The 16,232-nt window shown below is 39.7% G+C and overlaps 1 protein-coding gene across 11 annotated transcripts in view; it reads left to right on the forward strand.

The window, feature by feature from the left end:
- Nucleotides 1–13,783, forward strand: part of LOC123745276 (serine-rich adhesin for platelets) — a 50,737-nt gene extending 36,954 nt beyond the window's left edge. For all 11 annotated transcript variants that reach the window (XM_045725640.2, XM_045725633.2, XM_045725637.2 and 8 more), the window contains 4 exons: nucleotides 4,196–4,281; nucleotides 4,888–4,952; nucleotides 9,132–9,272; nucleotides 10,791–13,783. In XM_045725640.2, the coding sequence (XP_045581596.2) occupies nucleotides 4,196–4,281; nucleotides 4,888–4,952; nucleotides 9,132–9,272; nucleotides 10,791–12,869 (2,371 nt within the window). In that variant the 3' untranslated portion in view covers nucleotides 12,870–13,783. The remainder of the gene's footprint in view (nucleotides 1–4,195; nucleotides 4,282–4,887; nucleotides 4,953–9,131; nucleotides 9,273–10,790) is intronic.
- Nucleotides 13,784–16,232: the final 2,449 nt, after the last annotated feature.

Raw genomic sequence — 16,232 nt, forward strand, 5'->3', positions numbered from 1 at the left:
TAACTGGCAAAAACTGGCAAAAATATTTAAGGCTGAGGCAAAAAATTACAGACCGATAGCGCTAACATCGCACATCATAAAAATTTTTGAGAGAGTGCTAAGAAGTAAAATCACAAAATACATGGAATCACAGCAACTCCGTAACCCCGGACAACATGGTTTCAGAACAGGGCGCTCTTGCCTGTCGCAGTTGCTGGACCACTATGATATGGCATTAGATGCTATGGAAGACAAACATAACGCGGATGTAATTTACACAGATTTCGCAAAAGCTTTTGATAAATGTGACCATGGTGTTATTGCACATAAAATGCGTTCAAAAGGAATTACCGGAAAAATAGGCAGATGGATCTACAATTTCCTGACCAACAGAACCCAATGTGTAATAGTCAACAAAATAAAATCCAGCCCATCAACCGTGAAGAGCTCAGTCCCCCAGGGTACTGTGCTTGCTCCAGTACTTTTTCTCATCCTCATTTCGGACATAGACAAGAACACAACCTATAGCACTGTATCATCCTTTGCAGATGACACTAGGATCTTCATGAGAGTAGGCAACATAGAGGACACAGCGAACCTCCAGTCAGATGTAGATCAGGTCTTTCTATGGGCTACAGAAAATAATATGGTGTTTAACGAAGATAAGTTCCAGCTCATGCGCTATGGAAAAAATGAAAATATAAAAACGGAAACCACGTACAAAACTCAGGCAAATCATAACATAGAACGAAAAGGCAATGTAAAGGATCTGGGTATACTCATGTCGGAAGACCTTACCTTTAAAGAACACAATAAAGTAGCCGTCACAACTGCAAGAAAAATGACAGGTTGGATAACAAGAACTTTTCACACTAGAGATGCTATACCGATGATGATACTTTTCAAAACGCTTGTGCTCTCTAGAGTAGAGTACTGCTGCACAATGACAGCACCTTTCAAAGCTGGAGAAATTGCTGACCTGGAGAGCGTGCAGAGATCCTTTACTGCTAGAATCCACTCAGTAAAACATCTAAACTATTAGGACCGACTAAAGAGCCTAAAACTGTACTCCCTTGAGCGCAGGCGGGAGAGGTACATAATAATTTACACGTGGAAAATATTAGAGGGGCTGGTCCCAAACCTGCACACAGAAATAACATCACATGAGACCAGAAGACATGGCAGGATGTGCAAAATACCCCCGTTGAAAAACAGAGGTGCAACTGGTACTCTGAGAGAGAACTCTATCAACATCAGAGGTCCGAGACTGTTCAACACGCTTCCGCTACACATAAGGGGCATAACTGGCCGACCCCTCACAGTGTTCAAGAGAGAACTGGATAAGCACCTCCAAAGGATACCTGATCAACCAGGCTGTGACTCATACGTCAGGCTGCGAGCAGCCGCGTCCAACAGCCTGGTTGATCAGTCCGGCAACCAGGAGGCCTGGTCGACGACCGGGCCGCGGGGACGCTAAGCCCCGGAAGCACCTCAAGGTAACCTCAAGGTAAGGTAAGGCATGATTGTTAGAGTAATTACTTCAATACCTTGAAATTTTGTTATGAATGAAAATGAACCAAAAACAAAGTAATGGCTCTACACATCATAAGACATTCTAAGTATAGCTAACAACCCTTATCTGAAAGTGCAAAACTAAATGTGTAATAAATGAGGTAGCTAGCTGGCAGGGAACCCTAAGTGACCTAGACCCACATCTGGTGGAAACCAGAGTTATCGTGGCTTGGGTGTTTATACAGCAGTTATGATTGTTTGCAATTTATCTTCTACGCTATTAATTCCCTTTGGGTGGTTATTTGTTTTGATGTGCATATTCCTTTAAGTGAACTTATTCTTAGTTTGAGCTGATTTCTGATCCCCAAGCTCTTGTCTTGTAGAAATTAAAATTATGGTCCTGGCTACTGTAACCTTGGGTCTATTGTGTTTTTTTAATTCTTGGCTACCAAAGTGCTATAACTTGAGGAGCTACTGAGGGAGCCCTCAGTAGCTTCCCGAACTATAGCATGCTGCGTATGCCCCAGTATTTAATTTTGCTCAAACCGCTGCCAGGATTGCCTTCCCTGGGGTCAATTAGCAGTTTCTTATACCCCAGCAAAGATAACTACTCTGAGGGATTGTGGGCGGGTTGCTATTTCTGTGAGTTTTATTCTTCCCTGTGTGGCCCGTTGATGGGGAGAAGAGTCCTCATTTTATAAAAGCAGAAACCAAGCATTGAATGTAATGAAAATGCCTCTTTCTGGTAGAGCCCCATTGGCTCCCTGAAGCTATCTCACTGAGATTGCTCCATTCTAATGGGTCACATCAGTCACAAGAGTTCTATTTAGCCTACTGGGAAACCAGAGTCAGAACCTGGGCCCTCTCACAGAGGTGCAGGGAGTGAGTGACAATCTGCCACCTCAACAGGAAAGCAACCAGAAAGTCGGTGAAGCTTTACAGACAATTGTAAAGGTTCACAGAAAAGGAAGCCTTGAAACTCTTCAAACAATTCACATGAAACAATAGATTTACTCAAAACTAGCTTGAGCCCATTAGTACCAATAGCTGTCACCAAGTGACCTTACCATCAGCCCTCAGCTGGCTTCCTTGCTGAGTTCTGGAGCTGACAAACAACACACTGATGAACCAACGAACCTGGAAGGGATGGGGGGAAACAGGAAGCCACCAGGACTACCAGAGAAAAGTATTTCAGTACCATCAGTGTTGGGTTTCTGGTGCTCCCAGATGCTAATTAACCACAGAGAATGAATTCAGGATTTGTCATGGAGGAGAGGTGGGAGGTACTACGACGAAGGAAAGATTAGATGCTGAGAGACACGGCCCAAAGCAACAAACAACTAATTGGGACCAGAAACATTAACAAATACTGGGTGGCCAGAACCACCAAAACCCTTGAGCCCAGGGTTACAAAATATCTACCATGTCAGACCAGGACATGTTAGAAAAGTCCACTGCCAGGGCGGCATATTTGGGAATATTGTGCCTAAGGTTAGATTGCTGGCTGGCTAGACTTAATAACACTGCAGACAAACTGGGCAATGTGATAGGTTTCCTGAAAGGAAAAATTAAGGAATATAAAGAAGAGGAAAACTAATAAAGCCTGATTCTTGGAACACAACAGAGCAGGGTTTGGGTGAAAAGGATCAACCAGAGTGTGCCAAATGCCCATGGATTCCACAGGCATGGTGTGGTCAAGGATCAACTAAAGAGGCAAAAACTACACTCCCGAACAGACTGCCAAATAACTCCAAGTCAAAATAGCAGCCACAGATCCAGAAACCAAAAATGCTGCTATAGCAGTGTACAGCCCCCACCACGAAAAGGTAGACTGACCTCTAGTAGACAGAATGGAACCAAATCATGGGAAAACCTTGCTGAACATCCAGGGGTAAAAAGATGGATAACAGAAGCACTCTTGCATCTGGACAACAAAACGATCAGGCAGCCTGGACGGAATTCGAAATGGCATTAGGGGGTGAAAGAACCATCTTGAAAAGCTCTCTTTGTCCTTGTCTGAGGTGATATTTAGAGTTTTCCTCACTGTGCTAGAAATGAGAATGTTCAAAGTCCCAGGTAGATATTGGCCAAGGAAGCTACAGATCAACCAGATTAAAATAGAGCATTTAAGTTCCCTTGACGCCTTTTTTTTTTTTTTTAACTTTTGTATTTTCCTGAGCTCATCATCAAAATAAAAGGCTATTGGATTCATAACGTATAAGTCAAATACAGTACAGTACTTTTTTATACTTTTTAAATGTACATAAGTCAGTACAGTATTTGACTTATCCATTTTGACTCAAAATATGGTAAGTTCACTTTCAACTTGTATTGTAAACACTCCCTAATCAATGTAACCTATACACCTCGTCTAGACCTAACTATACAGTAACCAACAAGATATAATATTTATTTATATGGAAAAACTTTTGTTATACTGTGTGAAATATTCATCCTTTCCGTTGATTATCTGCTTAAAAGTCAAATAATGTACAGACTTTTTTAAATTATGTAATTCAATATTTTACTTACAGCTTGAGCTGGAGGATGGGTTGAATTTCAGACATTTCTAAACCACTTGTTTTAAAGAAGGAAATGGGATAATGGTATTGATATTCTATGTCTTATTTTGCATGTGTATCAAAAATGTTCATGCAGTAATTGACAAATATGATAGGCCTGTTTTTCCCTTTTTTTTTAACAGATTCTTTCAAAGAGAACCAACTCTGATAGATGCAAAGTACTTCTCTCCACAAAGTCGACCAAGATATTTTTGGGGCAATTTACCAGGTATGTGTCATACCATAAACTAGATTATGTAGGTTTATTTGCAATGTCATGATTTTTCTGGGAAAAATGCATTTTTTCTTGCCAGGGCCTCCACAGTAGCTGATCCAGTAAAGCCTTAGGAAGATGCACTATTTTTCTAAGACCCACCTTTGCCTACTGGGAATCAAGACTAGAATCTGCCTCTACAAGGCAAGGGAATTTTTGAGAATCGTAGATTAACCCAAGACCCAGGAAATATAAACTCAGAAAGCATAACCGCATTAAAAGCCACTGCTTGAGGAAAATTAGGTTCCCTCAAGTAGACAAGTTGTTCCCACAATGTAAACATATTAACTCTGATACTCCTGACTGCCACCAGGTGGAAGCGTAGGTCACCTGGTGATAATTGCAAGCCCATGGTACAAAATACCTTATAGCAATTACAAAATTATAGCAGAATTTGCTCATGGGTCTTGGGTGGGTAACACCAATACTTCCATATAGAACTAGAAGGGGTACCCAATGGTAGGTAGGATAGTGTCTGTCTGCCCCCCCCCTCCCCCTCCCAGACAGACACTTACATCCATTTGTACACTACTTGTATATTGTTATCTTCTCTCTTTTCAGGAATGTCTGCTCCTATTCCTAAAAACTTAGGAGAAAATTATAATTTGAGCGAGTATCTCCATAAGGTTAGTATCGTCAGAATATTTTTATTTTATTTTATTTATTTATGGATATGATTGCTGAAGAAAATTAGTAGTTTATATGTTAGTTTTCTAGAGCTATCATGTTGAATGCTACAGTAATGGCATTTAAAGAAGTGAAAATGAAAAGATACATTTTTATGAGTGAAAGTGGGTGAAGGTGAAACTCTCACTGTCCTATCGGATACGAATAATGTAAGCCATACATATAAGTACATGTACAGTGGTACCACGGATTATGAGCATTCCTGTTTAGGAGTTTTTCGGGTTACGAGCAGATTTGCTCGGAAAATTTACATCGGAATACGAGCATTGCCTCGGATTACAAGGGTGTTGATATGCATACCTAGCGCGTGGTGGCACGGCAATCACCCCTCAGTTTACCCGATCCTTGCGCCCAGTGACTATCCCACCTGAATTCTTCACAAGGATTTACAGTTTTTTGTCGGATTTCTGGCCATTGGAGCATAAGTTATTATATATCTTGCTATGGGTCCCAAGAAAGCCATTGGTAAGGTTCAACCTAAGAAAATAGTTGTGAGTAGAGACAGTAAAGGATGTCCCTTCCTCATCAAGAAAATGTGTGAAGTATGGGAAGAACTGCAAAAGTTTGTTGAAAAAACTCACCCAGATAAAGCTGTAGCAGGCCGTTGCATTGACCTTTTAAATGACAATGTAATGTCTTACTACAGACAAGTGTTGCAAAGAAGGGAAAAACAATCTTCAATGGATCGTTTCATTGTGAGAAAATCGAGCAGTGAGCCACAACCAGGACCTAGTGGTAGGCAGGCAAAGCGTGCCAGAGTGCACTCCAGAAAAATCTTTACTGCCTGTTATCCCTGTAAGGGGACTCCCCTCCCAAAGTCCCCTTACCCCTGTAAGGGGACTCCCCTTCCAAACAGTAACATCTCTCCTCCCCCCCCCCCTTTTTTCACCATCTTCCATACACCAACAGGAGTCATCAGCAAGGGTAAGTAATAACTTGAACATACTTTTAAAGTGTAGATTTGGATGAATTAGGTATAAAATGTAGTTTGAAGTAAGGTTTTTGGGTAGTCAGGAACGTATTGATTCATTTCCCATTACTGTATTTCTTATGGGGAAATTAGCTTCGGTTTACGAGCTGTCTCCAGGAACGGATTAAACTCTTAAACCGAGGTACTCCTGTATGTGGTTATATTAAACTATACTATGTTTAACTATGAAAACAATCTGATATTTTATATAAGTGAGTGTCAATCTTCAGTTAAGTAAACAAGTTGATCACTGGACCAATTAAATACTTTTGTCCTGGTCGAGTGGGGGGGTTCCTGGGTTCGGGCGAGTCGAACGAATCCCTTTTGAAATGAACTGACCTTACCCTATATAGTTTATTTAGAGTTCACACTGTAAAGCCAATTTACTTCTGCTCATATATTTATCCAATCTATACTTGAAACTATTCAATGAGTATAAAGTGTAATGATACAGTACTTTATATTTTCCACTGATCTACAATCTTATTGTAAGCTTCTGAGACCCATCTAAGCCTACTGGAGGTCTGGACCAGAATTTAGCTCTTTTAGGTGGAAGGAGCTTAGGAATCAGATATCAATCAAAAACTGAGAAAAATCTCTCTAGAAAGCACAAGCTCATCAGAACAAACAACTGCTTAAATAAAAATAGCAACCATGAGGAAAAAAGGTAAACAATTTGGCATTTCTTACAGGTATGTGTCCGAGATGGATCCCAAACGTTGTTTTGGGGAAAATGGCAGACTTTGATGTGTTAGGTCCTTAACTGACAGCAAGTCCTTGACCACCACCATAGCATCCAGAGATGGCTATGCACCCAATGCAATCCTGATGGCAAGAAAGGGAGGCACTCCTTATATCCCAAACCAGTCCCAACCTATTCGGAATCTAAGGAGCCTTTAAGTGGTACAGTACTTCTTTCAGTTGACCAAAAACCCAAGGTGATCGCAATGGGAAAGAAAGAGATCTCTGGCCAGAAGGCAAGCCAAATAACTTGGGGCCCAAACTAACCACATGTTAAAATATATTATATATTATATTATATTACTCTTGTGTGTAGCTTAATCTTTATCAGTGAATCGAATAACCGACAGTACAATTTCCACAGTGATTCAGTTAGCTTTGGTACAAACACTTGGGAGTTACCGCCACCTCTTCAACCTCAGGAATGTAGCACACAGCGTGTACAGCTCCAACTGACCCAAGACGCTACAGCTTCGACTCGGAGCAGACAGCATACTACGACTGCATCAAGCTACAACGCTCTCACTCCCCATCGAGTTTAGACACTCACGATTCCCAATCGAGCTGCCACGCTCTCCCGCATAGAGCTCTGCGACTTCGGCCTCCCTCACTCAGCTCTCTGCTTTACTCCGAGCTCCGTCTGAACATCCACGACAATGCCAACAACCGACTACTGTAATCAAGACTACTAAATACATATGAAACCCGCTAAACACTGTATCTAATCTACCTAACAACATAACATAATCGTACGATACAATGATATGTGGATGGCCCAAACACAACTATGAAGCAGTAAATCAAACACAACAATGGACCCCAGCAGAAAAAATTATTCCTTGAAAAGCCACCACCACTTAGCTGACAGCTTGAAGCAGTCATAGGCTCTAGAAGCAAAAGTGGAACAGGTGGCACCAGCAAAAGAGTGAAGGGGCAGACGAAAAGAGAGATCTGGTGATCGGGGCTGCCATTTGGTAGCAGTCAGGTGCATCATAGTATTTTTCCCATGGTAATGACCAGTTACCATTTTTGTCTATAGATGTCCAATTTCATTCAAATAGTTGCTTAATTTGTTGCTTCTGTACTTTCTGGTGGTATTTTCCCAGTTTTAGAACAATTTCTAATTATCACGCTTGCCTCAGAGTGGACTAGATTCTAGTCCTGCCTTCAGATTGGCAACAGAGAAGTCTCCTGCCTGGTGTGATTCACTAATGCTTGGTGGTATCAGTGCTTAAGATAACAAGAATAAATGAGGGGTCTATTCTAGAACTTTGTCTGTATAAACAAGTAAAACATTACATTTCCATAGTATTGTTTGCATTATATGATATACCAGTTTAGATCAAGGATATATTTTTTGTTTGATCTCGAGTTATCAAATCATATAGTGTACAGTACAAGCTGAGCTGTGCACATAAGAACGTCTGATTCCCATTAATAATATAGGAATGTTAAAAGGTACAGTGGCACCTCCACTTACAAATTTAATCCATTCCCAGAAACGGATCGTAACTCGAAAATTCGAAAGTCGAAACTAATTTTCCCATAAATAATGTAAATTGAATTAATCCGTTCCAAACCCCCAAAAATATTAACTTAAAAATACATTTTATACCGTATACCAATCTTTTTGTGCTAGTTATAATACAGTATGTATATCTTACCATTATTGAGGACACTTGTTGGCGTATGGAAGACAGTGAGGAGGGGGAAAGAGGAGAGGTGTTACTGTTTGGAGGGGGGGAAGCCCCCTTCCATTATAACATCAGGCAGTGATAACTTCTCTGGGGTACTCTCTCTCCTACATTTTGTCTGCATACCACTAGGATCTGGTTGTGGTTCACTGCTTGTTTGTCTCGCCAAGAACCTTTCCATAGAGACTTGTTTTTACCTACGTTTTAACATTTGTATGTAGTGAGACATCACATTCATTCACTATGAATTATCTCTTGTTTCTCCTCTATGGTCATCTTCACATGTGTTTTCTTACGTCTGACTTTCTTGGGACCCAGGGCATGGTATATAATAATTACTTTTATGTTCAAAAAACAAAAAGCACAAAAACAATGAAATTCTTTACATGTGTGATCATCACTAAGTGATGAGGTAAACTGAGGCGAAGTCGTCCGTACCACCAGGAACGCTTGGTCAACCCATACGTGTATCAACAAAGTCGTTAGTCGAGGCAACGGTCGTAATTCGAGTTGCATTTTTCGACGAAATTGGGGTCGTAACTCAAAAAATTCGTAAGGGTTCGCAAGGTCATAAGTCAAGATGCCACTGTACTCTATTTTGTTAATTTTCACCATTGTGTGCAATAAACTCCTGTTTTATATATATATATATATATATATATATATATATTTATATAATTAGTACAGTACCTGTATATCTAACTTCCTATCAGATAGGCAACCGTGAAGCTTTAGTGAAGAAAATAAACTGCATAACAACCAACCCAGCATCTTTAAAGCTTGGTGCTGGAGTAGATTGGCCGATCCGCATGAATGACTCCGGAGATGTACCATGGACGACAGAAATTGAAAAGGTAATGTTTGTTTTTTAATTAAACATCCCCTTCAAGGAGGGGTGAGGGGCTCTTGGGCATGGGTGACTTTTGCTTTCTTTTCTGCCTGCTGTGATGATGCACAAGGAGTGCCATAGGCACAATCAGAGAACACTGTACACTGAACACTGAAACATCCAAGGTCCACGGTTGTTCAACATGCTCTCAGTGAGTATAAGAAATATTGCTGGAACAACCCTGGACATCTTCAAGAGAAAACTAGATAGTTTTCTTCAAGTGCCAGACCCACCGGACTGTGGTGGATATGTGGGTCTGCGGGCCGCTCTAAGCAACGACCTGTTGGACCAAGCTCTCACGTCAAGCCTAGCTTGAGGGCAAGCTTGTGGAGTAGAAGAACTCCCAGAACCCCATCAAGCAGGTACAAGTAAAATACACCCTACAGCTTAATCACCCATGTGTTTGCCATGCATGGCGACCTGTATATTCCCAATTTTCAATTTTCCTTCATCTGGATGTTGAGTCTGCAACTCCTGAGGGTTGGGGATGGGGGAGGGGCAGGTCCCAACACACACTTTTTGGTGGAGGGCTTGGTGTAAAATGGGAAGTTCAGTGAGCCTCGAATGAATCGGAATAAATCAATTGGCTAGTGGGCCTAATCAGACTTGTGGTCAAATGGGCATTGTAGGGTATCCCTAATCAGTCCCTGGAATACTGCCCAAGCCTCCCTTAGTTACCTATATCTATTCTTTTGTTACCTTAGGATTACCTACGTACTTGTACGTCCCTTTTCTGTGGAGAGCCCCTTCGGCTCCCTGGAGCTATACCGGGCTGACGTGTATGTATTAGACCGTGGCAAGTCAATCAAATGAGTTCTAGGCCTACCAGGGATCAGAGCCAGAACCTGGTCCCCTCAAGAGAGGCACGAGGAGCAATGGCCTAAAGACACCCCCATGTAATTGGAAGAAGTCTTTGTCTGCCATCTACCAGGTCAGGCACCCAGAAAGCTAGGAATTCCAAAACTAACTACTGCTGATCAAATAAATTGCAAATCGAAAGCCGAACTAGCAACAGAACTCCCCAATCAAAACCAAGGAAATAAGTATGACGTCACCACAAATGCAGCGCATCCGTCTGCGCAACCCCCCCTCCTCGGGAGGGGGACGGGGGGTCCAAAACCTCCACGCCGGCAACTCTCCTCAGTTCAGAGGCCGAGTATCAAAAACACGAAAACCGACGACCGAAGGGAGTGAGGGATGCCGGGGAGCCTCCGGGTCTCACCCAGAAAATCACATTCTTACAAATACATTTTTCTCTACTCTTCTTACACACAATGCAACATATTTTTGAATTAACACTCATTCTCCTTAATATATTTCCTGATATAAGCAATATTTCATCCTTTTCTGGCCATACATAGATGAATTCTCTGTATTGATAAAATTTAAATACTGTATAGGTATAAAAAATAATTTAGTTAGATAATTTTATTAATGTCTCAGATTGTTGAGAGGAACGTTTACCTTTTATTTTTTCCATCAGATCTTTGGATTCCCTCAACATTATACAGATGTTGGAAATCTATCACAAAGAGAGCGGCAAAATCTTCTAGGAAAGTCTTGGAGTGTTCCTGTTATACAACACATCCTTAAAGCCCTCACAAAATATTTCCCTACAAAGACAAAAGAGCATGGTAAAGGGAAACAAGACAAATCTCAGGTCAGACCCACAATTATGAATGAGGACTCTCAGATCAACCCTACAGTTGATGAAGATTCTGATAGTAGACCCATCGTTGAGGATGAAGATTTGCACATTTCTTCAGTTGATGATTCTGATATTGGGCCCACATTGGAGGCAGATGATGATCTTCAGATCATATCAACAGCTGAAGATTCTCGAATCATACCCACAGCTGAAGAGGATTCTCAGAGTAGGCCCATGGTTGAAAATGAAGATTCTCAGATGTTACCAAAACTTATGGCTAAAAAAGATAATTTGCTAAATATTGCAAGTGCTGTTAGTGACAATTTAGAACCATTCTCAGTTTTAAGATCATTTCGTAAACCTAATGTTACAAAAAACAGTAATGGAAAAATTCTCATGAAACGATCAATTGCTGGAAAATTACAGTCACAGACTGCGGTTAGTGCTGCCTCTCGCTTGCCACTGACATTAGACAAATGTATAGTTGCTGGTAAACCAATAATGGATAGTGAACCAGTAGTTTGCAATCACAGTGTAAACAATCTGTTTGATGATGGCACTAATTTTGAAGGCCACGACATTACCTTGAGGGGGTCGAAAACGATAGAAGCATCAACTTTACCTCAGGCAGCAACTGTTGAGAAAATAATCTCTGAAAACCTAGAGAATGTGAGTGACAGTCTGGTCTCAAGGACTCCTACAACACGTATGGCTAAAAAAGATACTTTTCTAAATGCTGCAAGTGCTGCGCATGACAATTTAGCAACAGTGTCAGCTTTAAAATCATTTCGTAAATTAAATACTACAAAGAACAGAAATGGAAATATTCTCATGAAACAATCGGTAACTGAAAAATCAACGTCACAGATTGTGGTCAGTGACTCCTCTCACTTGTCACAGACATTAGACAAAAGTACAGTTGCTGATAAATCAAGAATGGATAGTGAACAAGCAGTTTGCACTCGCAGTGAAAGCAATCTGTTAAATGTAAAAAATAATTGCGAAGGTCACAGCACCACTTTGACAAAGTCAAAAATAGCTGAAGCATCAACAGTATCTCATGCAGCCAAAAAGAATAAAATTTCCAGTTATGTGCACAAAAAATCGAATGAAGGTGTTAAATCAGCGTATCGAAATGCAAAGGATAAAGATGGTTCTTCTGGGCATATTTTTAACAGTAGGCATAATAAGGAAAGGTCATACATGTTGCGTAGTGTGAAAGAGAAGGAAGCTCGTTCTGTTAGAGCATCTACCAAAATGACCAGATTCTTGTATTCTAACTCTAAAATTTCCTTAAAAAGAAAGCTACCAGAAGAAAGAAAAACATTAAAAACTAAGAGTCGGAAGACTAGTGAGAGTGAAGCGACAGATAGAAAGTTCTCTACAAAAGAGCAGCAAGTGTCAACAAATGTATGTGTGCCAAGAGAACAAGGTAAGGCTCAGTCTAGTGGCAAAAAAGGCCCTTGTACAAAAGATATCTTTATAGTGCATGACAGTTCTCAACCATCATCATGTCTTGGTGTGAATATTTTGGAAGAGTGCAGCAACTCTAATACAGTAGAGCTTCTAAATTTTGTTGAAATATCATCAAGTGAGTTTGAGGACTTTGGTGGATTTGAATTACAACAGCAGAGTGTTGGTTCAGCATGTCCTGAAAGTGATATATCTAGAAAGAATAATGAAGTTGATCCATTCTTTGACGCTGTAGAAAGCAATTCCCTTCATGATGACATTACTGAAATTCCTATGGGAAATACTCAAGTGTTTACAACAAATACAAATAAATCTCAAGTAGAACACAATGCTAGCAGTGTTTTTATTTCCACAGACATGAAATCCTGGCAGGTAATTAATAATGAATATGATGCTGACCTGTCGAGTAACAGCAGCAGTGATCCCCTTAGTGATGTTTAAAAATTTTTTACATGGTGGTAGTTATACGAAAACTGGAAATGCACAATTGTTACGTGGTAACATGACACTCTTGAAGTAAAGCAAGTGTTTTGAGCATGTTTTTAATTGCTCTCCCAATTATCTTAGTCCAATCCAAATGATTAATTATTCATTACATACCGAACTAGTAATTGTTAAAATTGTTATACTTGCCCATAGTTGATTCAGCATTCAGAAAAGCAACTTTGGTTGCCACTAACCATTTAAATCAAATGTAAATTCTGAATAGGCAAGTATTTCCATAATAGAGAGCAAGTTTCTTTCAGAGCAATTATTTATATCACTTCATATTTGAATGTCAACCAAGTACAAATTTTTATTTCTAACTGGAGGTACAGTTTATGTAGAAATTGACTTAAAAATACACAAAATTAAAACCTCTTGTTTATCTTTTTTTAAAAGATAAATAATTTTTTAATAAAAAATACATTGAGTGTCAGATCATGGAGGAAGAATTGAAACAGGAATTTCCTTAAGTACTTTCGTATTTAATAATACATCTTCAGAAGGTATTAAATACGAAAGTACTTAAGGAAATTCCCGTTTCAATTCTTCCTCCGTGGTCCGACACTATCACATTTTTCATCACATGTAAACTTTTGTGATTTACACACATTATTAATTTATCTTTAAAAAAAAAAACCAGTAATGCCATATTTGCAGCCTTTGTTCTTCTGGGTTTGAAGTAGTGAACATGTATATTATCTTGCTTTAAATTTGTTTGGATTAAATATTTTAAACGTATCTTAAATTTTACATGTTAATGTGGGTATTGGAAAGAATGTAGCTGCAGGAAATATTGCAAGTCTTTGGGCAACCCAAAACCAAAAGGTCTCTACTTGATATGTTGTAATAAACAAGTCAGTATCAAAGTTTTCATTTTGTTTTATATCCCAGCTACTTTAAAAATGCTTGTTTCAGAAAATAATTTAGTAATTTTTTTCATTTTTACACATTTAGTGCAATAATTAAGGTTTTCAATTTATTTTCCAATTTTATTGTGAACATGCACATAATTGCTTATAGTAAACCATGGCATTGTTTGACATCTTATTTTTTTCCTGTATTAGAAACTTTAATGTTTGAGTTTTCTAGATAAATCTGTCCAGGTAATGTGTGCCTGGTTGACCACCCTGAAGTGCCATGATGGTGGTACATCACAAGATGCCCTTGCAGCATATAAAATCCAGGAGAGGCAGAGAGAGAATGCCATAAGTGAAATAGAGAGGAATCCAAAATACTTTTTCTTCTATACAAAAACTAAGATAAAAACTACATCCTGTATTGGGCCTTTGTAAAAGGGTGCTGAAACCTTCACAGGTGACAACAAAGAAATTAGAGAAATACTAAGGTTACAGTATGATTCTGTTTTCAGTGGACCCCTGAACTCATTGAAGATCAATGATTCCAAACTAATTCTTTATGAATATGACACCACCAATGAACCATGTATCAGATGTCATCCTTACCCCGTTTGACTTTGAAGTAGCCATAGACAGTATGCTCATGCATTCTGCACCAGGCCCAAACTCCTGGAATTCTATATTCATAATGAATTGCAAAAAATCACTCAAAGGCTCTAAACATCTTTTGGAAATGGAGCCAAGATACTGGTCTTATCCATGATATACTATAAACAGCAGAGACTGCCACTTCACAAAGGAGGTAATAAAAAAAATGCCCCCCCCAAAAAAAAAAAAAAAAATTAGACACACATCTTAAAAAGTTTGGAAAATGTCACGAGATCACATGACATTTGTCGTTTCATGTTCCAACATGAAATACACGGAATTACAGTCTACATCACCCTGGGGCAACATTGGTTCAGGACAGGGCACTCCTGCCTTTTACAATTGCTAAACCACTATGACCGTCTTAGATGTCATGGAAGGCAAGCAAAATAATAATAATGTACAAATTTTGCAAAAGCTTTTGACAAATGTGACTATGGTGCTATTACACACAAAATGAACAAAAGTAATTATTCGCAAAGTAAGGAGATTGATTTTTCACTTCTGAACGAACAGAACCAAGAGTAATTGTCAACAAAGTAATATCTGGATTATCCACTGAAAAGTTCTGTCCCCCTCTCCCCTCCAACCTTGATGACAGACAGACACACATTTCCTTGTACATACATAGAAATTTATTAATAAGAAACTGTATGGGGCCTCTTAGAAGATTGGTGTGGGAGAATAGGAGGGGAGAGCCACATTCCCCTTCCTCCTCATTTCCACCTTTGTTCCTCTCTTCCCAAACATGTAAGTACACAACATAACCACAATGCAGTTTTTTACAATTTCTATAAAATGTTGTGGTTATGTTTTAAGTTAAAATATTATGATCAGCTGATAAACTATTGACAAACTGGAACTTGAACCCCCTATAAGAGACTTCACAGGAGTTCCCCAAGACTAAGAATAGGAGCTGATCTTTCTTAAAGGTGGGCCCTGTGACCCAGACCAGTCTTTGACAGCCCCATACAACCTATGTGTCATCTAGGAAAGTTGTGAGAGGTACAGATAGGGGTGGAAAAAATTACATATCCTCTATGGAACCCAACCCTGGAAAGTACAAACATGCAGGCAACCTTAGCAATAACAAGACAAGTATATGAAGGTAACTAATGGAGGCCTCGCTGAACCTCCTGTTTTACTATACCCCACTATTAAAGAAATGCATTGCCCTTCAGTCTGCAGCTGCTGCTAGGTAGGCTGACTAGATGAAGGAACGGTACAGAATGTCTTACATGCCATATGTCTCTCTTCATAAAAGTCACCATACACAGAAAAAACATGGGTGGCTTAACTACTATTGTGTAATTCACCTGTGTGCCATCACAGCAGGCAGGAGGGAGGAAATTATCAGGAGAATCACCAAGCCATTGCAACTATATAGCACTGGTAAAAAGAATCAGGATAAGGATTTGGGATGGGATGCAGGGAGGGGGAGAGAAGAATAGGGGGACACGTCACAGACACACTGCCGACCGCAGTGCATATAGGCCCCCCTCCCCCCTTTCTCACCATGTCGAGGCAGCACTTCCGAGGAAAATCTTTAATATTTCATGGTACAGAATATTAAAAAAAAAATGCCCATTCAATTCTTTTCATAAATATGATTGTGTGCAAGTTAGAATAAAGCAAGGGGTAAGAAAAGGAGCATTGGCCAAGATGATGAACACACACGTGGGAACTGGGAACAAAGGTAGTACAGTATGAGAACAGAGCAAGAGAATTACAGAATTAAGAATTATATGAAAGAAAGTAAAGGGATTGGTGGTGTAATCACTTAAGCAACCCAAGATCAATTAAACACACGACG

Source organism: Procambarus clarkii, chromosome 44 (genome assembly GCF_040958095.1).
Source record: "Procambarus clarkii isolate CNS0578487 chromosome 44, FALCON_Pclarkii_2.0, whole genome shotgun sequence".
Classification (NCBI taxonomy): domain Eukaryota; kingdom Metazoa; phylum Arthropoda; class Malacostraca; order Decapoda; family Cambaridae; genus Procambarus; species Procambarus clarkii.